We start from the raw sequence: 23,612 nt of genomic DNA on the forward strand, positions 1-23,612 counted from the left end.
ATTTTCATGTATTATTTGTCAGTTGCCAGATGGTAGGATATGTAGAAAAGACCATAGAATTTAGAATCAAGAAATGAAATTCAGCTGCTCTACACTGAGGGTAGAATCTTGGGTGAAACATTCACCCTCCACAATCTTCAATTTACTCATCCATAAAATAAGAATGACATAAACATTAAATAACATCAACGAAAATACTTACATCACCGCACAAATATAAGTTATTGTTTAACCCAACTCCTCCTTAATCATGAAAAGGACGCTGAAGTGGTCTGAAGTCACTTTCCCCAAGGTAGCTACAGCTGTGACTAACCTCCGATCTTTGTACCTTTGGTGTTTGTCTTCAAAATTTTCAGCAGCAGATATGAGCTTGAAACAATGGAGCATTAGAAGGAACGGGAAAACGTTGTAACTTATCTTATTTTCCCCACCTGCCCTTTGTTGCTTTAGTTAATGTATCTCATTTTTATAGAACCTGGAACACGTGAAGACCGGTGCTTTGGGATTTCTTTGCTTAGGTGCTTCGGGCATGGAAGGATATTTTATTCGTTTGAAACTGCAGTTGCTTCTCCCAGTGTTTCCCCCTATCCCTCCTCTGTCCCCACAAACACTTGCAAACCCACATGATACATGCTGGAAAAGGGCCCTGCATTTTAAAGAGCAAATAACAATAGTGTCACAAGTATGAGAGGATATTCATCGGTTGCAAACAACTGTTCACACTGGATGGTAAGCAGTCGTCCCTAGAATGCTCCCAAATAACCGGAACAAAGAATGCTTTCAATTCACTCCCTGAGGCAAACACAGGCGGCTATGGAGCTGTGTGCATTCATTCCGGGGAGAAAAAAAGACTGAACACCCAGCGAACAAAACACGGGCTGGTGTCGTCAGTCTCCTTGTTCTGTAAAGTTGTTGATCTTAAAAGCCTCCAGAGCTAAAAGTTGCTCTTAAAATGAATTCTGGGCTCCCAGATTTGAGCGGGTGGGCTGTCGCCGGCTTTCTCCGTGGAGTGTGTGGTCGGCTCCTCAGTGCCCTGTGGAAGTGGGGTCCAGGCCGGGCATTTGAAGACAAGAATGTTAGTGGTCCCCATAGCTACTTCTATTAAATCAATATTTGAAGACATTGTTAATAACATCTGGAACAAAGGGCTTCCAGGACACATAGAGGAGGCATTTCAGGACCCATCTTGATGCCTACTTTCTCTTTTATTAAATCGTGACACCATTGACATATCACGATATTTACCGTTTTAAAGAGTATCATCATTTACTGGTTTCTAGCATATTCACAAAGTTGTGCAACCATCACCACTGCCTAATTCCAGGACATGTTTGTCTCCCCCAAAAGAAACCCATATCCTCTGGCTCTCATTCTGCATACCCTCCCCCCCAGCCCCACACAAACACTCATCTACTTTCTGTCTCTATGGATTTGCCTGTTTTGAACATTCCATGTAAATGGAGTCATACAAAATAAAACTGGATTCGTACAGTATTTGTCATTTGCATGTCTGGCTTCTTTCACTTAGCAGACTGTTTTCAGGGCTTATCCGTGCTGTATGTAGCGTGATTCAGCACCTCATTGCTTTTTATGGTCAAATAATATTCTGCCCTCAGGCTGTACCACATTTTGTCCATCCATTCATTTGTTGATTGGGGTTTCAGTTGTTTCAACTTTGTGGCTATTATGAAGGATGATGCGAAGAGCATGCCTGTGAGGACATGTTTTCAGTTCTCTTGGGTATGTACCTAGGAGTGGAATGGCTGGGTGTCTTGGTCTCTCCTTCTCCAAATCATCATATTAATCATCAGAGGAGAAGGGGAACAAGCTTAATTTGGACCGATGAAGAAAAAGGACGTGAGCATGTTGGAAGAGAAACTGTGGTCTGTGGGTTACATCTCCTTGTTCTCTGCTCTCCAACAGTTAAGGAAGGATATAACTAATCCCTGGCTTATTCAAAATAAATCCATGGATAGACTGTAATTCCCAGAGTTTTTGCCCCATGAGAACTGGGAGATATCATATACTCCTGTTAATCTCTTGTGCCATGATTTCCAGATGGTAGATGGAGCTATGGGTGTAGCCAGAAAAAAGAAAGATGTTAGAGTTTTTCAAAATTTGTGGCTAAAGGGCGTTGTTGAGGGAGGTGTAATTTAAAAAGAATCTCTTGGTATCTCCTCCATCCTGCAGTGGACCTGGCTTTTATTACAGTGAGAGTGGAGCCTGCACACCACGGGCTGGGATGCTTTGTGGGGAAGAGAGAAAATGGAGGGGCGGAGCAGCCAGCAGTCCCCGTGTATAAAAAATGAACACATGGCTTTGTTTACGGAAGTCCTGCGGCTGCTTTACTAGCAGTAATGCTGTTCTGATGACCTTCTGTTTTCTAAACTATTTCGGTTTTATTTATGCTAATGTGAAGAGTGAAGCCCTGTTCACTGGAGATGTGTTTGACACAGTAAACTGGTCATTTGGGGTTGTAATAACTAGACAGGGCCACCACGCTAAGAGGAAATGTGCTGTTGTCTCTGCTGCCCCGGATGAGCCCAGCTGTCAAGGACGGACCCGCGTTGGAAGTCCTTCCAGGCTGTGAGGAGGTCGTGTTTCAGGCTGGCAGAACTGGCTCATGAGAAAGGCTTTCTGTCTGCTTCAGATCAGCAGTGGACTAGCCAAAGAAATAGCTTCTCCTCCTGCCTATAAATTTCCTTTACCTTGTAATCAGAACAGAAGCAAGGAAACCAGCTAATTCCTCAGGGGGAAATGCTACGCGCCCCCTCCCCCACCCATCACCACCAGCACCCCGCAGGGGACTCAGCCGCTGTGCTGAGGTGTTAGTGCTGGCCCCCCCGTGGGGTTTTTCCTTTATATACAGGCCTTTAGGGCCTGAGCCCAAAGGAATGTGATAGATGTTGGAGCTTAATTCCATCCCTTTAGGTACAAAGTCCTCTATGTAGGGCAAAGTCCTCTATTAACTCTATCGAGTTAATCATTATGCTGTTTGACTGCAAACTGAATGGGGGAAATAGTTCTCTTCTGCTATGGGACCCTTTTTATAGACTTTTTTTTTTTTAAAAAAATACTTTTTATTAATTGATTTCAGAGAGAGAACAGAAACATCGATCTGTTTCTATAGGTGCCCTGACTGGGGATCAAACCGGCAACCTTTGTGCATTGGGACAGAGCTCTAACCAACTGAGCTGTCCAGCCAGAGCAGACTTGATTTTTCAGAGCGGTTTAGGTTCACAGCAAAGCTGAGTAAAAAGTGCAGAGAACTCCCGTGTATCCACTCTCCTCTCCCTGCCCGTCCCCGTGAACAGCCTTCCCTGTCGCCAACATCTTGCACCGGAGTGGGACATTTGTTACAAGTGATTCTACATGTAACAATCACCCAGCGTCCATCGTTTACATTTGAGCTCACTGCTGTGCGTGCCGTGGGGTGGACAAATGTATAATGACATGTGTCCACGATTATAGGGCCATGCAGAGTAGCTTCACCTGTTCAATCCTCTGTGTGCCAGCTAGCCTCCCTTCCCCTTCCCCCTGACAGTCGCTGATCTTTTTACGGTCTCCATCCTTTTTCCTTCCCCAAAATATCATATAGATGAAATCACACAGTATGTAGGCTTTTTGGATTGGCTTCTTTCACTTAGTAATATGCGTTTAAATTTCCTCCATGTCTTTTCATGGCTTGAAAGCTCATGTTTTAAGTCCTGAGAGAAGATGGCCATCCATCTGTGACCCAGGAAGCAGTTCCTCGCTGGTACCTTGATCGTGGACTTCCTATCCTCCAGAACTGTGAGAAATAGGTTCCTGTTGTTGACAAGCCGCCTATCTATGACTTAGACAACCACTATTTGAGGTGTGATGGACGTGCAATAAACTGCACAGACTTAACAGCTTTATTGAGGTATAGTTCACATACTACACACTTGATTCATTTAAAGTATACAATTGAAAAAACCTTTATTACCCTATTGATCAGTGTCATCCCAATAAATTTAATTAAAAAGTATACAATCGAATAATTCTTAGTGTAGTCACAACATTTACACATATTTAAAATGTAGAGCTTGGCACATTTCCACATATGTATATACCCTTGAAATCACTATAGTTAAGATAAATCTCCGTCACTCCCAGAAGTTTCCTCATTTGTAATATCTTTCCTTCCTCCTTGGCAACCCCTGATCTGCTTTCTGTTCTATAATGTCATTTGCACTTTCAAGAATGTTATAGATTGCTTCTCGGCCTTTTGGCTAAAATCAAGTGAAGAATTTTTTGGAAATGAAAATATGTAGTAGGTACTGTCTTTGTTCGTTTGGATCTAGCTTCTTCAGAAATTCAGCATAATTATCTTAAGATTCATTCGTGCTGGGTATGGTGTCAGTTGTTTATTTTGTTGTTATCGTTGAGAAGTATGCAACTGTATGATTATACCACAGCTTGTTTATCTGGTCACATGCCGATGGAAGTTGGGATGTTTCCAGTTTGGGGCTATTACAGAGGAGCTGCCACGAGCGTTTATGTACAAATCTTTGTGTGACTTATGCTTTCATTCTTCATGGGTAAATTCCCAGGGGTGGCAGAGCGGGATCCCATGGGAAGTGTATGTTTCACATTTTGAGAAACCCTCAAGCTCTTTTCCAAAGTGGCTGTACCGTCTTGCATGTCTTCCAGTGGGGTAAGGAACTTCTGGGGGCTCCCCGTCTTCCCCAACACCCTGACTGGTCGGTCCCTTTTATCTTGGCCATTCTAATAGAGGCGAAGTGGTGTGCCTCACAGTTTAAACTCTGCTGGTCCTAACCTCCTAGGAGCTCCCGTTAAATACCACCCGGCACCACTCTGCAAGCCTTTGCTCATGCTGTTCTGGCCAGCGAGGCGCCTCTCTACCCACTGGTCATCTCAGTTAAACCGTCTCCCTTTAACCTTCAGCCCAAGCGCTCCTGGTCCTCGAGGTTGAACCGAAGTCTGTCTCTGCATACAGCCATACCCATAGAATTGTGTGGGTAATTTCTCTCAAAGCAGATTTGCATTACAATGAGATCCTCTGTTTCTGTGACTGTTTTCCCCACTCAAGGATAAGGACCTAATACAGAGCTTGGCACTTCATAGGTTTGTTGTAATGAGTGTGATGGCAGAGACAGGACACCCCCTCCCCCCCCCCCGCCTCGTAAGTGGTACTCTTCCTGTACAACTTGAAAAAGAGGGCTTTTTCTGGTTTGTTTGTTTAAAGAGAGCTGTCATAACAGTAGTTGTTTGAAATTTATTGATCAGAAACAAGGTGTAGCTATGGCAACATTTTTTTAAGAAGTTTAAAAAATTTTTTTTTTATTTATTGATTTCTAGAGAGAGGAGAGAGAGAGAGAGAGAAAAGGGGAGATGGAGGAGTGGGAAGCATAAACTCATTATAGTTGCTTTTTGTAAGTGCCTTGACCAGGCAAGCCCGGGGATTCAAACCGGCGACCTCAGCATTCTATCTAGGTCAACGCCTTATCCACTGCGCCACCACAGGTCAGGCTGCTATGGCAATATTTTTAAGTGAAGTGAACAGCTGCCCTAATTCTTAAAAACATCCTTCAAACACAAAAGGTGACCCAGAAATGAAGTCAAAGGGACTCATGAACATCAAGGCTGTTAAATTTTGTCCGAAGGAGGGTTGCCCGGTCTGTCTTCACTTTGTGATGTGAAGGTTTCCTTTCCTCCAGGGTTTTAGAGTAGTTCTGAACCAGCTAGCGTTCCTCACTATGTCTGTCATACTTTGTGCATGTGAGTGAGTGGGGAAGAGAGCTTCTGAGAAATCCTTGCTGGACAGCAGTATCTGCAAGTTTTTCCAACTCCCCAAACAATAGTCAGTCTGATGTGGTTTTTCCAGGTTCGCAGGAGGGAGGCAGAAACATAAAAGACTGAGCTGGTTTCCAGGACAGTGGATTCCGGTAATAAGGGGATGGTAAAGAGGTTAAGTTTCAAAGTCCGATTAGAAGCCACAGCTCTGGAATTTGGAGTGATTGTCCCTGAGGCTTTAGAGCTTGTGAATGTGGCCTGCTGTGCACAGACAGTGGTTCTTGGTTTCTAGCCCAGAGCAATGTGGCCGAGGAGCACGACACAGGAGCAGGGCCTTCTGGGGGCTGCTGGCCACGCTGGAATAATGCTCACAATTAACTGGCACTCAAACGAGCTAAAAGAAAGCACCAGAATGTGGGAAACCCTAAGGCGATCTGGTTGACTCATCAGAATTGTTCTGAAATGGTCTTCCCAGAGTGGGTTTTGTTCCAAAGCGAGGTAACCCCATCCATCAGGAGCTGAACAAAGCCCTCGTGAGATCACTACGGTCATGGTAGGATAAGAAAGTTTATGATTAAAGCCCATGACGAAGCGACCAGTGCAAGAATCCCATGTAAAGCAAGGCTTCTCAAATTCTCATGGTCACACGACTCACCTAGGAGTCCTGTGAAAATGGGATTCTAATTCAGTGGGTCGGGGCTGGGGGCTGGATCTGCATTTTAAAATAGCACCTGTGCAGTGCGGAGGCTGGCTGCCCTCTGACCACACTCTGAGTGGAAATGCGGAGTCTGATAGAAATGGTTTGCTTTCTCCCCTTTTATAACAGGTCATGAAATTGCCATCTTGTAAAACTCTTGGACAAAATTAATCTGTTTTTAGCAGACCTAATCCTTTCTGGAGGGTATAGAAATCAAATTTTGATTCCTATCTTCTGCTTTCAGAAAAACCATGAAAAGGGAGAGGAAATTTCTTCATTAACGGTATCATGCAAAAGTCATTTGAAAAAACTCCAGATTGAGTTGTCTCTATTTTAAGGCTGAAAATACCATATCACTTATTATACTGATGCTTCTGCTTATTGAATAAAGTTTTTTATTTCTTTTTTTTGTGACAGAGACAGAGAGAGAAGGGGACAGATTGGGACAGACAGGGAAGGAGAGAGTTCAGAAGCATCAATTCTTCATTGCGGCACCTTAGTTGTTCATTGATTGCTTTCTCATATGTGCCTTGACTGGGGGACTACAGCAGAGCAAGTGACCCTTTGCTCAAGCCAGTGACCTTGGACTCAAGCCAATGACCTTGGGCTTTAAACCAGCGATCTTTGAGCTCAAGCAAGACCATGGGTCATGTCTATGATCCCACGCTCAAGCCAGTAACCCTGTGCTCAAGCCGATGAGCCCGCACTCAAGCTGGTGACCTCTGGGTTTCAAAACTAGGTCCTCCGTATCCCAATCCAATCCTTTATCCACTGCGTCACTGCCTCGTCAGGTTTGAATGAAGTTAAGTCCAGTATGTTTGTTGCCTACATATAATGGGAATAACAGTAGCATTGAAAAACTGTTCAGCTAGAAGTCTCACAGAACAGTCACTCTGCTGGTGAAACCTTGAAAACCATGGCCGTCTGCGTTGAGTATTAGATGGTCTTTCGTCCAGGACCGTCCTGTGCCTGGATAAGTACTACTCTGTGGCTGTTTAAGGCACAGATTTCAAAGCCGATGTGGATTCAAACCCACCATTTACTGATCACATACAATGGTTTACTCATCTGTAAAGTTGGTCTGCACTTTACAGATGTTATTGGAGTAAGTTAGCATTCGTACAGCTCTGAGAACAGCGCTTGGCACACATAGGAGCTGTATAAATGTTTGCTAATTGTCTGACTAAAATAAAGTGAGTTATTTTCATGTCTTGGTTGTTCTGTGGCATCCAGGATGCCTGTTTCTCTCTTCAACGATTCAGGACCCCTCTGCAAGGCTTTCCCAATAGCTGGGGGTGGGGGTGGGGGCTAACACAGGGAAACCCGAAACAAATTCATGACATGTAGGAGTTTATGAATTTTACGTCTTTGGTTAGACTCATCTTGGCCCTTTGGCTTTGCAGCTGGTGATGTATATTGGCCAGGTGGCCAAGGATATCTTGAAGTGGCCCCGCCCCTCCTCCCCTCCCGTCGTGATACTGGAGAAGAGAATAATCGCTGAGTACGGGATGCCGTCTACCCACGCCATGGCGGCCACGGCCATTTCCTTCACCCTCCTCATCTCCACTATGGACCGGTACCAGGTAAGGCGCCTGACCCCTCTCCCTCCTGGGCGGGCCCCCCGTACAACGAGAGAGCAGAGAGAGGCTCCACTTGAGAACTGTCTTTGCAAGCTGCATTGGGGGACCTGGAGGTTTAGGAAGTGACACCGGCGGGGGATAAAAACCTACTGAGCTGTCGATGACAATTTCTTCATCAGCAAAGGGCCTCTATAATTTAGTATGCAAGCCAGGTTGTGCCTGAGAATGAAGGTGGACATCACGAATAACAACACTGGCGTAATGGGCTGTCCAGGAGCCAGGGCATGTCGTCTCCCCACTTCAGAAAGCGTTTGTCCCCTGGACTGCCTGATGGGGCAGTGCTCGAATCGGGGCTCTCATCCTGTGTGTGACGGACACATGGCCTTCGTGATCCTCATAAGTGATGAGCCCACGACATCCTCCTGCTGGACTTCCCAGGGCTGGGGGCAGAAGAGTCTGTGCCCCAGATTATTCCCCAAGGATGCCTCTGCCCCTGGTTGCGACTCCATGCTTTCCAGGAAACTGTCTCAATTCCAGGAGATGAATCAATGCTGAGAATAGAAGGATTTCACTATCTGCTGAGCTGCTGGTTATCCCGACCTTCTGAAAGTTGTATTATCGCAGCCGTGAGGATTTGTTTTGCTGGTCTCAGAACTCTTGCTCCGGTTTGTGTTTAATTTCATAATTAGTTTTCATAATTTCACCTTTGCCCTGTGAGAAAACTTAGATTTCGTTAAATCTGGCGCTCTTATTCATAAACGGCAGCGTTTTTGCTCCCTGCACCGACACGCAGGTTACCCGGGACGTTCTGCACTCCAGGTTATACAGAAATGGGGGGTCAGCCTGCTGGGGCTGGAAGAGGACAAGATTCGTGTTGGGTCCTGGCTTTACCGGGGCTGCCATCTACCCGGTCACCTGGGGCTGGACCTCGGTTTCCTCAGTGGGGAAGGGACCGGGTATAGTCTTGTGTGGTACCTTGCTTCACTGTTGTGCCAGGATCAAAAAAGTATCTGCGTGCCCCAGAACTGTCTGGGTTAATTTAATGCAGACTGCTCAGCTGTGTGGTGCCCAGAGACGTCTGCCCGGAAGGGCATAGAGGGCCCAGCATCAGCCCCCGTCGGGCCGCTCTCAGCATCCACAGAGGCCTGTGAACACGCTGATGCCACTTCGGAAAAAACCAGCGAGTAGAGGCTGACCGCAGGGGAACAACCGCCACCACTATTTATTTATACACTCGTTGCAAGGCCAACCGGGCCTTTTTTTTATAGAATTCTTTTCAGCTCACATGATGCAGCAGTTTTCAGAAGGCCTGAGCTGTTATGGTTTTCTGTCCGACTTAATTTTTTCCATTGATTTGAGAGGGAGGGGACGGAGAGAGAGAGAAGCATCAACTCGTTCTTCCCCGTAGTTGTTCCATCTCGCTGCGTACTTGTTGACTGCTCCTTCTATGTGTCCTGACCGGGGAGACTGAATGGGACTATGTTTTATCCACTGAGCCGCTTGGCCAGGGCCCCTCATTTTAATGATAACTATATTTAGCAATTTGAGTTATTGCTCCTAAATAGCACTAAATATGGACTTGTTTTTATAAATATGTGCTGAGCCTATGGCCCAGACTCTAATTTCAGAATGCATTAACTCATTAATTTTTAGCGCTCTTTTGATAAGAAAGTGATACCCAGTTAATGATGTCTTAAGAAAAGACCTACAACAACAACAACAACAACAACAAAAGGACCTACAGCCATGTGTTACTGTACTCACATGTTACATTGGAAAGGACATGCTGGACTTGGCCTCCGAAGGTGTGGCTTCCGGTTCTGACTCTGTTATCTCCGGCTGTGTGACCCTGGGAAAGTCATTGTGCCTCTCTGAGCCTTGGCTCCTGTTTTGAGGATCAAATGCGTTGATTGATGAGGAAGCCTCTGGGGGCTAAAATTTAATGCTAAAGTTTAATGTTACTTATTCTGATTAAGGATTTCCTCATTTGTAGAATGTGACTAATTATAGAACCTACCTCCGAGGGTTGGGTGAAAATTAAATGAGACTATGACTACAAAGTGCTTTGTGTAATATAGACAGTTCTCTGTTGTCTTTACCCTTCTCCATGGAAGAGCACAGACGTCAGTCCCTGAAGCTAGGGAGTTATACCTCTCTGCCTAGTTGATGGGCAGATTATTCGTATGTTTTCTATATGATTCGGCATTATCCAGATTCCCGTGGCTGCTCTTCCACCAACAAGTGTTGAGATTTAGTCAAGTCTGGACTTCTGCCTTGACATCTCTACCTAAATGTGCCCATTCTTAGCACAGGCCCATTGTCACCAAACTTGATCACCACAGTGTGTGTTGAAGCAGGTGACTGATCTTCCAGGACCTGGCACTGTCCATCTTGCTTGCCCCTTGCCCAACACCATCTACTTTGTGTGTTTTACTCTAAGAGTAGGTAGAAATAAGTCATTATCTGCTCCCCTGAAACAGCCAGCCCAATAGCTGTGGACGTCGGTCTGAAAGCCAAGTTCAAGTTGCATTACATCTTATGCTGTGAAACTTCCTTCCAGAACTACATTTCTAGGCACCTTCCTCTCTCGTCCCTCAGTTTCCCATTTCCACAGGTTTCAGATCGTCAGGTGGCTGGTCGAGGGCGTGCGAGGGTGAGACTGTCAGTCAGAGAGGCTCAGGAGTCCTGACCCCTCCTGTGGCCCTGCCTCTGCGGGTGCGCATGCGCTAACGCCCTTGTGTCCTCTTCTTCCCCCAGTATCCCTTCGCGTTGGGGCTGACGATGGCGGTGGTGTTCTCCGCGCTGGTGTGCCTCAGCAGGCTGTACACCGGGATGCACACAGTCCTGGTAAGATGGCAGCTGGGTCCGGGGGTGACTGTCTGTGCAGCGGTGTGGCTGGTGTGTCAGGCTGTTCTTCACACGATGTTTTCATAAAGCAGCTATCTGCCTATGTAATTACATTTCCCAGCAGGCCAGTGAGTTAGGTAATTGTTGTTTTTATGGCACATTCATAATAACAGTAATGATTTATTGAGATAGTATCAAGGAGGATGGGCTGGGCTAGATTCTCGTGGCTTTGAAGATTGGCTGGAACAGTGACAGATACTTGGGTCACTTATTTTCATGTTGGTTTACTGCTTGGTGAAGCAAGCAGTGCAGAACACACACCCAGGGGCAAAGGCCGTGGTGTGTGAATGCCGTTCCCCACTTGGATCCTCCCAGAGATCAGCCCGAACTTCAGGGGTCTCATCTGCCCTTGCAGGGTAAGGGTCTCACTAGGTCAGAAGAGCCCAGAATCATGGCTCACTTCCTCCTTACTGTTCTAGGCTGGAGGTGGTGCTGGAGGTGGTGGGGGTGCAGAGATACACACATTTATTTATATACTCAATGTAGGGCCATCTGGACCTTCTATTTTAAAAAAATTTCATTGATTTGGGGCAGAGAGAGAGGAAAAGGGAGAGAGAGAAAGGGAGAGAGAGAGGAAGGGAGAAAGGAAGAAAGAGAAAGAGAGAACCATCAACTCGTTCCACTTAGTTCTATATACTTAGTTGTACACTTATTAGTTGCTTCTCATCTGTGTCTTGACTGGGGATTGAACCCCCGGTGTGCCATGATAATCCTCTATGCACTGACCCACCCAGCCAGGGCCATCGGGGCCTTCTTAAAAAATTCTTGGCCTTGGCCAGTTGGCTCAGAGGTAGAGCTTCAGTCCAGCATGTGGGAGTCCCGGGTTCGATTCCCGGCCAGGGCACACAGGAGAAGCGCCCATCTGCTTTCCACCCTTCCCCCTCTCCTTCCTCTCTGTCTCTCTCTTCCCCTCCCACAGCCAAGGCTCCATTGGAGCAAAGTTGGCCTGGGCACTGAGGACGACTCCATGGCCTCTGCCTCAGGTGCTAGAATGGCTCCAGCCACAATGGAGAGACACCCCAGATGGGCAGAGCATTGCCCCCTGGTGAGCATGCTGGGTGGATCCCGGTCCAGCGCATGTGGGAGTCTGTCTGACTGCCTCCCAACTTCTAACTTCAGAAAAATACAAAATAAATAAATAAATTTTTTTCAGCCCACGTAGTACAATAGTTTTCATAAGGCCTGAGTTGTTATGGTCTTCTTTCCTATTTAATTCTTAGTGATAAATACATTTAGCTGTTTGGGTTATTGCTCAAACAGGGTTATCTGCATTTAAAGATCTGTCCACCCTTTTACAATATTAGTAATCTTTTCCTGGGCTGCCACACTTAGCACAGTTAAAATTACATAGAATTCTACTTCCTGGTGTATGGCCAGCTGCCTGGAAGTTCCACAGCCTACGGCTGGCCGTGACTCACCACGGGCACTATTTAGCATCGTAATTGGTGCAAGAAGGATTTCTTGAGAAAGGAACAGGCCCTTCTTAATTGTGTTTCTCTCCATCTGAAGCTCAAAAATTGCATTAGCAAAAGACCCCACGGAAGGGCCACGCTTCATGGCCCTCTTGTTCCTTCCTGGTGCCCTGGTGGCGGCTACCCCAGAAAGGGGGCAGAGCAGCAGGGTGGACAGACCGAGCGGGAGAGTTTGTCCCAGTGAGCAGAGGCAGAGAGCTGGGAGGAAGTCAGCCCAGAGAAAGGGGGCTGATAGCTGTGTGAGAACGAGAGCAAGTCTAGACCTTCCTCTTAAAACTGCATGTCCTGGCTCAGAGAGAGGCGGGGAGGAACCAGAGGGGCAGGGTCACGTGAGGCACAGAGTCACCAAATCGAAGGGACGCCAAGCAGGGAATCAACATAAATGGTTTGAGTGTGGTACTTCAGAAAAGCAAAGTTAATGCAAAAAATATCCACAGTGAACAAAACATCCGCCTTTCAAATAAAGACTGGCACAGACCCCTCATGACCCAGCCTCTGTGCCCCACCCTCATCCTGGCCCCAGCTCCCAGATCTTGAAAATGCTACAGAAGTAATTAGGGGCCAAGCTCACTCTTCCACTTCCCAAGGCACGTGCCTGCTGTCCCTGTCCCAGGGCCCCGTGTGTCGCTGGCCTCTAAGACAAAGGGGAGGAGGCCAGCCTCCGTCAGCTGCTTCCCCTTTGAAGAGGTTCTCTCCGAGCGCTTCCACTGACCTAAATATGGAGTGAAGCAGAGCTTTCTCGGGTGTTTTGGTATTTCTTTTATCGGGGTCTACATCTTAACTGCCATAGGCTCGAATAAAAAAATGAACTTGGAAACTCAGGTTGAAATGAAGACCAAAGTAAACACAAGAATGTGGCGTGAACGGAGGGCACGGAAAACCCACCTCAGCAAAAACACAGGGACACGACTTTCTTTTCCTTTTACAGTGGGTTGTGGGGCTGGGGAAGCCGATATTTGTGGGGAAGGCCATTCGGGCGTCTCACTCAGACACAAAGGAGGGGTATAGCTACCCTCTTTGGACCCTCTGCCTGGAAGAAACCAGACAAGGGGCCGTAGCAACTACCCCTCCCACCACCGTCCTGTCCCACTGTCTGTGCTAGGGGCTTCCTTCACACGCATCATTTTATATCAAGGAGATTTTAGACCCTGACTCAGGCCCAGGCCCCAGTCAGGGCCAGAGGCATGGCCCAGGGTCCAGTGGTGCCGCCTCAGTTTAGTAGCAGCAGGGAACAATTGGTTTTAATAGTAGGATCAAATTCCATGGTGGGTTGGTAGTCTTCTTTATTCAGCGGTAACTTTAGTAACCTCCTCCCAGATGCCAGGCCTCCCGAGCCTTTGAGTTTGTCAATGGAGACAGATGTGCAAGGTATGACTACTAGAGATGACAAGTACTATAGATGAAACAGCTGGATTGAGCTAACTAAGGGGCATGCCTCTCCCTGGGGCCTCTCACCCTCTCCGGGAACTGCCCTGTGCTAGTGGTTCTCAACCTTTGCTGCATATTCAAGCCCCATGGGAAGCTTTAAAAAAAAAACTCAGAGGCTATTTGGACATCCATGTTCACAGCAGCGGCATTATTCCCAATAATGAAAAGATGGAATCAACCCATTGACAGATGACGGGATAAACAGCAAGTGGTATAGCCATGCAATGGAACATGATCCGGCCTCAGAAAGGAAGGAAGGTCAGACACACACTGCCACACGGACCAGCCTTGAAGACGTAATGCTCAGTGAGCTAAGCAGTCACAAGAGAACAGATATGATCTGATCCCACTTCCAGGAGATCCTTAGAGTAGTCACATTCATAGCGACAGGAAGAGAATGGTGGTCGCCTGGGGCTGAGGGGTGGGGGCGGGGTGTTGTTTAACGAGTATAGGGTTTGGGCAGATGAAAAAGTTCTGAAAGAATATGGTGGTGATGGTTGCACAACAGTGGGAATGTACTCAATGCCACTGAACTGTACACTTTAAAGTGGTTAAGATGGCTAGTGTTGTTATGTGTGTGTTTTTTTTTTTACCACAATAATGTATAGAAGAGGGTCCTCCTAGGCAGTGGTGTTTTTTTCAAAGCTCGTCAGTTGACTTTACTGGGAAGCCATGGTTGAGCGCCACCGATTAGGCTAATTGGCCTTTAGGGTGGGGCACGGGTACGTTTCTGAATAGAACAAGAGTTGGGAGGCGGAGACGCTGCTGTGTAGGCGCCCACCGTGCCCACATCGACAAGGCTACTAATCACACCCAGCCAGGGTGCCCACAGCACGTGAGTCATTCAGGAGGTGCCTGCTTTGTGTAAACAGCCCTCTATGCACGAAGGGGAAGAGCAGCTCGCGGAGAGCTTATCTCACCCATTAAGAAATTACTCTTTATTAGAGGTGAATGATTTGCTGTGACGTCACAGCTTCCAGACAGGCTCCAGCAGGTCCCTGGGTAGTTCCGAGGGAAGCAGGGGGCGGCATGGGACCCGCACTTGCCACACGTCCTGCCGAACCAGCTCTGGCACCTTGCCTCTGCCTACCAAAACGCCTAAGTGAGAAATGCAGGCATTGCCCCTAGCTCCTTCCTTCCCACACCCCCTCCGCCACGGAGTCACCATGCCGAACAAATTCTGAGAATTCTGACGTCTCAGAGCTGTTCGCACCCCACTGCCAGGATACTGCTTCCAAATCTAATGATGCTGGTTGGTCCCTGCTTGGAGAAGGGTCCCTCTCCTGCTGCGTGGGAATGATGACACAGTCCCAACTCTGAGCAGCAGCCATTTGGGGACCCCAGGAGAACCGACCTTTGGGAAAAATCAGCACTGTTCTTGGCAAACACGGGGACCAAACAGGGGGGTCTGGCTGCTGAGTATCCTGTACCTGGGGCCATCTTTAAGCTCACTGTTCAAGGTGAAAGTGCCTTTTTGCTCAAGTTGATTTTTTTTTTTAGTCTTGTATTTCCCATAGTGAAAAGCATCCTAACTGATGATTTGCAGAAACAATTTTTTGGTGTACAGTCTCAGGTTCTCTTGGTTTGAAGAGTAAACCAGTGGCAGCTAGCTGAAAGGGGGGGGGGGAGGGGGAAATATCTTGGGAGCACTGGGTCCCTCCTGGAAAGCAGTATGAAGAGACTCAAATAACAGCCTCAGGAAGGGCCAGAACCGGGGTGACAATGAGACTCCCTTCCTCTGAGGCACGGAATTCATCAACAGACCCAGAAATGACTTTAAGTCTTTTGCTGGATAAAGCAGTGATCCCTAACATGTTATCAGGAAAATTAGCCAGAAGTTCTGTTGTTAGATTAGTGAATGGCAGTTCCATTATTTTGAACCGGAATTAGCTGAAATGCTGCTCTATTGTTCCTAAATTGTTTGACCTGTGGAATTGTATAGATACTAGATCTTATTTGCTTACTCGTGTTCTTCTTTTTCCCCCTAAGTATTGCTTTAGCTTCGGTTTGAGTTGGAGAATGTTGAAAAGGCTTCTCAAATATTAAATTATCTGCAAACCGTGCAAAACTGTGTTCTGGCTTTAGACTAGAGCATTTTTGCTGTGTTTTCTCAAGTTCTTTGAAAATACTTTAAAACAACTTACTTCAAACTGCCTCACTTAATATGGAAAAGAAAGCTCATTGTAGTTTAAATTAACAGCCCACTAAGCCTTATTTTCAGTTATTCCTCTCGGATGGGTTAGTTACTGAGATCAAAAGGGAATTTGGTTGTGTGTCCGAGTACCAGGCGCCATGTTGTTATGCCCGTGTCTTTTCGTTCCCTTGGAGAAAAATATTTTTACCATTTTATAAAAATAGAGAATTATTTCTGGTTTTAAAAATAGTAAGAACACATGGTAAAACATGCATCCTCTGTTGTTGCTAAAGTCTCTTTCATTTTTTTTTCAAGAAAAACAAATCATTGTCATTTAGAACCATGGGAGAGGTCCGGCCAGCCATTTGTTAGGATGCTATGGAGCGAAACCGCAGGCACTTTCTGCCTCCGTATTAGGTGAATCAAAGTCAGGGCTTAGCACGACTTCCGGCAAGAACCGCTCACAGTATAGATCCCTAAGAACAAACATAAGCGAATTAATGTTTTTACCTGCTCTCTCAACACTGCGCAGACAGCCACAGCTGGGTTGTAGTGAGTTGGGGCACGGTTTTCCACCTGTTCTGTAGATGTGGGTGGCGAGGCTCCGGGGCGCGCACTAACTCGAGGACGGACGCTGGGTGCGCCTGCGCGCAGTCCACAGAGGCTGGACAGACAGGAGTTGGTCGGAGCACCAGACGCATGTCGAGGTCTGAGGTCCCTGCAGGGCAGCAAGCCCACATCTGAAGGGGCCGAGGTCGGCATGGACTTCAGTTCTTCTGCAGTACTAGAACTAAGTGGGCTCTATCCTTCTGTGGCCTGGGCCTCAGGGCGACACCAGGTGGTGCACGGTGAGGGAGCGTGACAATTAACTGACACTTAGCCTGATGTGGAGGGAGGGCAGGGAACTCTCTGAGGCTAAGCCTGCAGGGCTGAGCCCTGCAGCTACAGAGATGGGCCCCTGAGGCCGAGTTCACAGGAGAGGCGGCTCTGGGGAAGCAGGTCATTGACCTCAGGGAAAATGACACAGAAGTGCCCCCTATATGCCAGATTGCTAATGAGGGAGCCTGGGGAAGTTCTTAAAGTCTAGGTTGTATTGAGAATGCCTCCACGTTTCCCAAATAAGTAAGAAGAACAGCCACATTCAGGCCCAGCACAGATGTGAGACCTGGCAGGTCTGTGCGACTCACCTGCGCCCAGGTGCTGGCAAAATCGGACTAAGACACTGATCTGCCTTCCACGGAAGCCAGTCTCCATGTGTTTCTTGCTTGTATTAGCTACTTGCTTTTGGGATTGAACAGCGTGTTACAGTTTCACTGAAGAATGAAGTCTTTCTATATTAGAATCCTGTGTCTTTTTTTTTTTTTTTTTTTTTTTGTGACAGAGACAGAGAGAATCAGAGAGAGGGACAGACAGGAAGGGAGAGAGATGAGAAACATCAATTCTTTGTTGCAGCTCCTTAGTTGTTCATTGATTGCTTTCTCATATGCCTTGATGGGGGCGGGGAGCTACAGCAGACCGAGTGACCCCTTGCTCGAGCCAGCAACCTTGTGCTCAAGCTGGTGGGCTTTGCTCAAACCAGATGAGCCTGCGCTCAAGCTGGTGACCTCGGGGTCTGGAACCTCGGTCCTCCGCATCCCAGTCCGACGCTCTATCCACTGCTCCACTGCCTGGTCAGGCTCCTGCATCTCTCTTAATGGAAAAGGCATTGTCTTCACAATTTGCTTGTGAAATCAACTCTTATAAAATGAATCACACCTTCCCATTTGGTTATGTGATTTTTGGAAAATAGAAACACGAACTTCTGCCATAATGTTCACCGTTGCTGTGACATTCTGAGAAATAGGAGCCTGCCCCTGCACTTGATTCTCACTGCAACTCTAAGTTATTGCTGGTTTGTCCTCATAGGGAAACAGAAGGAAAGATGACAGGATTTGCTGTGATACCTCAACCAACCACTGAAACCTGAGCCTGAAGCCTTCTTTCTAAATCCAATCCAATCATAAGAGAATAATTCAATCTAGTTCAGTAAACGATTTACCTTCTTCAGAGGCAGATACACTCCTTAGAAAAGAAAAATCTTACATGCTTAGTATCAGTCATTCAAAGTCCTGAAGACAGAAGCCACGCCCCTTCCTTTCCACCTTCCAAATTCTGGGAGAGCATTCTGACTGGTGGGACCTGATTTCTGAAGGGGGAGGGGGGATGTAGCATTTCTCTTTCCTACATCTCAGGCTCAGTGGGGAGGTGGGAATGGTCACAGAGCACCAGGTGACCGTTTTCATCAGGCTTTGGGGTCCTTTTTCTCATCTATACTGCTCACAAAAATTAGGAGATATTTCAAAATGAATATGTAGCGATAAAGAAGAAAAACATTTGATTTTTTTTATTAAACAAGAACATCAGAAAAGCAAATGACAAGTCAAAGAAAGTTATTTGATTATGCAAGTGAGATGCAAACCCAACTTTTATTTCATTGGTGGAAACGCACTGTACAAAAGGCTGAAAGTACTGGAGTGTCTGCACGTTCCCTGATCCCCTCGTTTTTGTGAGCGGTGTAGTTTCCTCTGAGCGGACTGTGGTACATGCTGCTTCAGATAATGTCCTAGGAGTGGGTATCCTAGGGAAAACTCTGTGACAAGAATGAGGATTTCCTGACATTGGTTTATTTTAACATTAACTACACACATTGCTATTTCCATAGATAAAAGGACACAGGAAATTGTCATTCAAATTCCCTTAAGTCATCTTGCATTTTAATGTATAAATATGACTTTATTAGCAGTAGTAGCAAGCTGTGATAGAGGCATGTGGTCGGTTCTATCCAGACCTGTCTGTCCCATTAGATTGTGAGTCCTTTCAGGCTAAGACTCTTCTTTCTTTACTTTTGTGTCTTGCCCCTCCTCTCCCCCGCCCCCGCCCCACACACAGACACCAGTTCCCAACAGCCTGACCATAAGTGCACAGTAGATGTTGAGTGGATTGTAATGGATATCATCTGTTACCTGCTCATAAATCAGTTTTTCTGCTTTCATTTCTTTGTACTCTATTGAGTCAGATTTGACAAGATTCATCCATTAGTTGGACTCTTGCATTCATCATAGGCAATCAGGCCCGACCATGCAGCTAATATTTTTCTCAACGTTATTTTGTTTTGCCTGTAAGAATAAACTTTATCTTGTGAAATATTTCATGGAATGTGCCATGCCACATGAAATACTATGCAGGCACGGTGCTCCATTCTGAGCTTCTAGGCGGCTTAGAGGTGAATGTGCCCTGATGTATAGAAGGGACCGTGGCTCAGTGGTCAGCAGTAGGAAGCATCGGGACCCTGTGAGGAACCGGTTCTTAGGTGAGAGGGAAGAATATCTGAAGACATACTGCTCCAATGCTTTGCACATTTTGTTTGACAGATGGCTTGACGATATAGTTGGAGTGGAGAAGGCAGTTCTACAACTCCTAATGGACTTGAGAATTTTATGGATAGAAAGCCTGGTCCTTAGAAAAGAAGAAGGGCTATAAATCAATGATTATGAATCTACTTCAAATACTTGAGAAAGATATCAGCAGAGTTCCCACCGATAGCATAACGAGGCAAGTCACAGAATGGGAAAAGAAATTCACAACACATATATCGGACCAGTGACTCACCAATAAATCAGTAAAGAAAAGACAAGAAAGCCAATAAAAAATGTCCAGAAGACAAACAGGTACCCTATAAGAAAGGATGTATAAATGGCCAATAAACAAGGCCCTGGACAGTTGGCTCAGCAGTAGAGCGTTGGCCTGGCGTGCAGAAGTCCCAGGTTCAAGTCCCAGCCAGAGCACACAGGAGAAGCGCCCATTTGCTTCTCCACCCCTCCCCCTCTCCTTCCTCTCTGTCTCTCTCTTCCCCTCCCGCAGCCAAGGCTCCATTGGAGCAAAGATGGCCCGGGCGCTGGGGATGGCTCCTTGGCCTCTGCCCCAGGCTCTAGAGTGGCTCTGGTCGCAGCAGAGCGACGCCCCGGAGGGGCAGAGCGTCGCCCCTGGTGGGCGTGCTGGGTGGATCCCGGTCGGGCGCATGCAGGAGTCTGACTGTCTCTCCCTGTTTCCAGCTTCAGAAAAATACAAAAAAAAAAAAAAAAAAAGGCCAATAAACATATGAAAAAGGGCTGAATGTCATTCATCAGAGAAATCAAAATAAAAACACAATGAGATACTGCTGTACACCCACTAGAATGGCTCAAATGAGAAGGACTGACATTAGCAAGGGCTGCTAGGATTCCAAGAACCAGAAATCTCATGTCCTATTGGTAGGAGTGTACATTGGTACAATTCTTCAGAAAACAGTCACACTGAACAGTAAAACATACCTATTTGCTCTAAAAGGCATGAAAAGGAAAGTTCAGAGTAGCATCATTTATAGCAGTCTTACACTAGAAATAGCCCAAATATCCATCAGTTATAGAAGGAATAAATAAAATGTGATATAGTCATATAATTTAATGCTATTCAAGAATGAAATGAATCAAAACGATAATATATATAACAACATGACTATCACAAACAAAATAAGAAGTAAAAGAAGCTAGATGCAAAAGAACACATACTGGATAACTCCATATGTGTCACATACAGCGAAGGTACGGTGCCAGAGACCTGGAGAGTGGGGACCATGGGGGAGAAGCTAGATGCAAAAGGACACATACTGGATAACTCCATATGTGTCACAGACAGCGAAGGTACGGTGCCAGAGACCTGGAGAGTGGGGACCATGGGGGAGAAGCTAGATGCAAAAGGACACATACTGGATAACTCCATATGTGTTACATACAGCGAAGGTACGGTGCCAGAGACCTGGAGAGTGGGGACCATGGGGGAGAAGCTAGATGCAAAAGGACACATACTGGATAACTCCATATGTGTCACAGACAGCGAAGGTACGGTGCCAGAGACCTGGAGAGTGGGACCATGGGGGAGATGCAGAGTTAGGTTCAGGAGGGGACTTCTGAGGTACAGGCCATGCTGTATTTACAATAACCGGGGTGGCGATTACTCGGGCACACTAGAGCACATTAAGCCTGAAACATCGCTGGAGGCAAATGACAAAACTGAAGCTGTCCTGCTTTGGGCACCACCTGAGAAGTATTTGAAGTAGATTCGTAATCATTGATTTATAGCCCTTCTTCTTTTCCAATCTCTCTCGAGGCTCTACATTTCCCTCTAAAAATGTTTAGTTGCATCCTTACAGGTATTAGTAAGTTGTTTTTCATCGTCATTCAGTTGGAAATATTCTTTTCTGCTTGTTCTCTGAATTGCTGAGAGGTCTATAAAAATCTCCCACAATGACTGTGGATATGTCTAGTTTTCCTCTTAGTCTGTCAGTTTCTCCTTCGTATATTTTGAAGCTATGTTATTTGGTATACAGTCTTTAAATTGTCATCTCTGTGATAAGTTGACCCTTTTATCATTATGAAGTGTCCTTCCTCGTCGCTTTCCTTAAAGCCTGCTTTGTTAATATAGCAGCAACAGCTTTTAGTATTTGCAAAGTATTTCTCCAGCCTTTTACTGTAGACTTTTCTGTATCCTCATATTTTTACTGTGTTATGAACACTGTATACTTGGATTTTTTAAAATTTAATTGACAATTTTGTTCTTTGTTAATTTTTTCTCCATCTGCTTTCTTTTTGTATTAACAAGTACTTTAACTCTCCTATTTTTCCTCCTCTTCTAGCTTGTTATAAGTCTTGACAATTTTTTTAGTTGGCTACCCAAGAGATTATTACATCATGCATTTTTGACTTATGAGAGTCAAATGCAAATTAGTATCTTTATCACTTCCTGGAAGAGTGAATCATTAAATAAAATTTAATTCTACCTATATTTAAATCCACAGGACTTATTTTTATTGTTTTATAGTTATATATATTTTGGTTTATTCACATATTTGTGCTTTCTGTTGTCCCTCATTCCTTCCAATAGTTCCATGATTTCAGTGGGCATCTCATTCCTTCTAACTTACTTTAGTTAGTGTCTTTTTTAGCATGGTTCTGCTGGTGATGAATTCTTTCAGTTGTTGTGCTTCTGGAAACGTCTCCATTTCACTTTCATTTTTGAAGGATATTTTTGCTAGGTATAGAATTCTCCGTGTCATTTCCTCCAGCGTCCCTGACTGGGTGCTTGCGTTTCCATGTCCCAACAGGGGGCCGTGAATCAGTGTGGCCAGGCTGGTCAGCCTGGCAGTGACTTTCCAAATTTCATGCTTGCCAAGCAAGGCTGACTGTTTTTAAAGGTATGGTTAATCCATCAGTGTATAATTTTAGGAGGGCGTTTTGTAGAATGTATTAAAATCTAAAGTGTCATTCATAGCCTTCTAGGCTCTTAGCCCATTTCTAAAAGTTCACTCTAAAGCATTTAATTGCACAAGCATGAAAGAAAAAAAACAACAGTAACAAACACTTATAAAGCACTTAGGATCTGCAAGGCACTGTTCTAAGTGCTTTACATGTACTGACTACCTCCTAGGGTGGTTACAGCCACCCCATGAGAAAGTACTATACGGCTTACAAAAATTAGGGGATATTTTATCTCTTCATATTCATTTTGAAATGTCCCCTAATATTTGTGAGCAATATATTATCACTCCAGTTTTACAGAGGAGGCTTAAAGAGGTTCAGTAACCTGGTCAAGGTTATCTAGTTGGTAAACAACTGAAGTGAGATTTAAAACCAAGCAGTCTGACTTCAGAACTCATGCTTTTAATTACTATCCTGTACTATCCCTCCACAGGTTCATTAATGCATAATAATAGCAAACAGTGAGAATACACTAAATATCCATCAATCAGATCTCGGTAAGTAGAATGAGATGTTATATAGCCATGAAAATAACATAGTCCTATAATCGTGAAAAGAGGTGTGTGACATACTGTCAGTGAAAAAAAAGCAGGATATATACATACAATAGAACAGCTTATCCAGTCTGGTGCTAGTTGTAAAATTGTGTGGGGAGAGTTGACCATGGGCAGAGGGCTCTGAAATGAATTTCTAATAGTGAGGCTGACTGGTTTTTAACACAAACAATAAAGCACGCCCTGTCAGTGAGCCGATGCGCACCGATCGGGGCACAGCAGATGGATGTAGGGCGTGAAGTAGCTGGCCTTGCGTCTTATGCTCTGAACATCAGCTAAAGGTCTAGAACTTAATTTTAATCTCAAAACGTTACCGAGGTCTGTGTTTATGTAGGTCTGTAGGAATGTTCTCTAAAACATGCTCACTCAGCAAAGGAAAACAGCACAGGGCTTCCTGTAAGTGCTGTACTTTATTTGATTGCTTTCAGCCCCTGAAATCTCCATAACATTATTTCCTGTGCATCGGCCTATCGCCCAGTTTGGTTTCCACTCCACACCCCTGAATGCTCTCCATGTTTGTGAAAATGCAGGGTCAGCCAAGGACCACAGTCTTGTTCATCACTGTACCCTGGATCTCATTCCTCCATTTTAATAAAGGTACCCGGCTTTAGCTTATTCTTACCTGACACACACTTAATAACAAGGAAGAGACAATCTCTGTCACTGAGGTTGTGCAGCCTCATTAAAGACATTGCATCGCCGTCTTTGACATTACTAAGTCAGTCTGCAA

General features: G+C 45.6%; 1 protein-coding gene across 1 annotated transcript in view; it reads left to right on the forward strand.

The window, feature by feature from the left end:
• Positions 1–23,612, forward strand: part of SGPP2 (sphingosine-1-phosphate phosphatase 2) — a 99,593-nt gene that overhangs the window by 63,760 nt on the left and 12,221 nt on the right. Inside the window, exons 3-4 of the mRNA XM_066345815.1 lie at positions 7,879–8,058; positions 10,813–10,902. Coding sequence (XP_066201912.1) covers positions 7,879–8,058; positions 10,813–10,902 — 270 coding nt within the window. The remainder of the gene's footprint in view (positions 1–7,878; positions 8,059–10,812; positions 10,903–23,612) is intronic.

Source organism: Saccopteryx leptura, chromosome 7, assembly GCF_036850995.1.
Source record: "Saccopteryx leptura isolate mSacLep1 chromosome 7, mSacLep1_pri_phased_curated, whole genome shotgun sequence".
NCBI classification, from domain to species: Eukaryota; Metazoa; Chordata; class Mammalia; order Chiroptera; family Emballonuridae; genus Saccopteryx; species Saccopteryx leptura.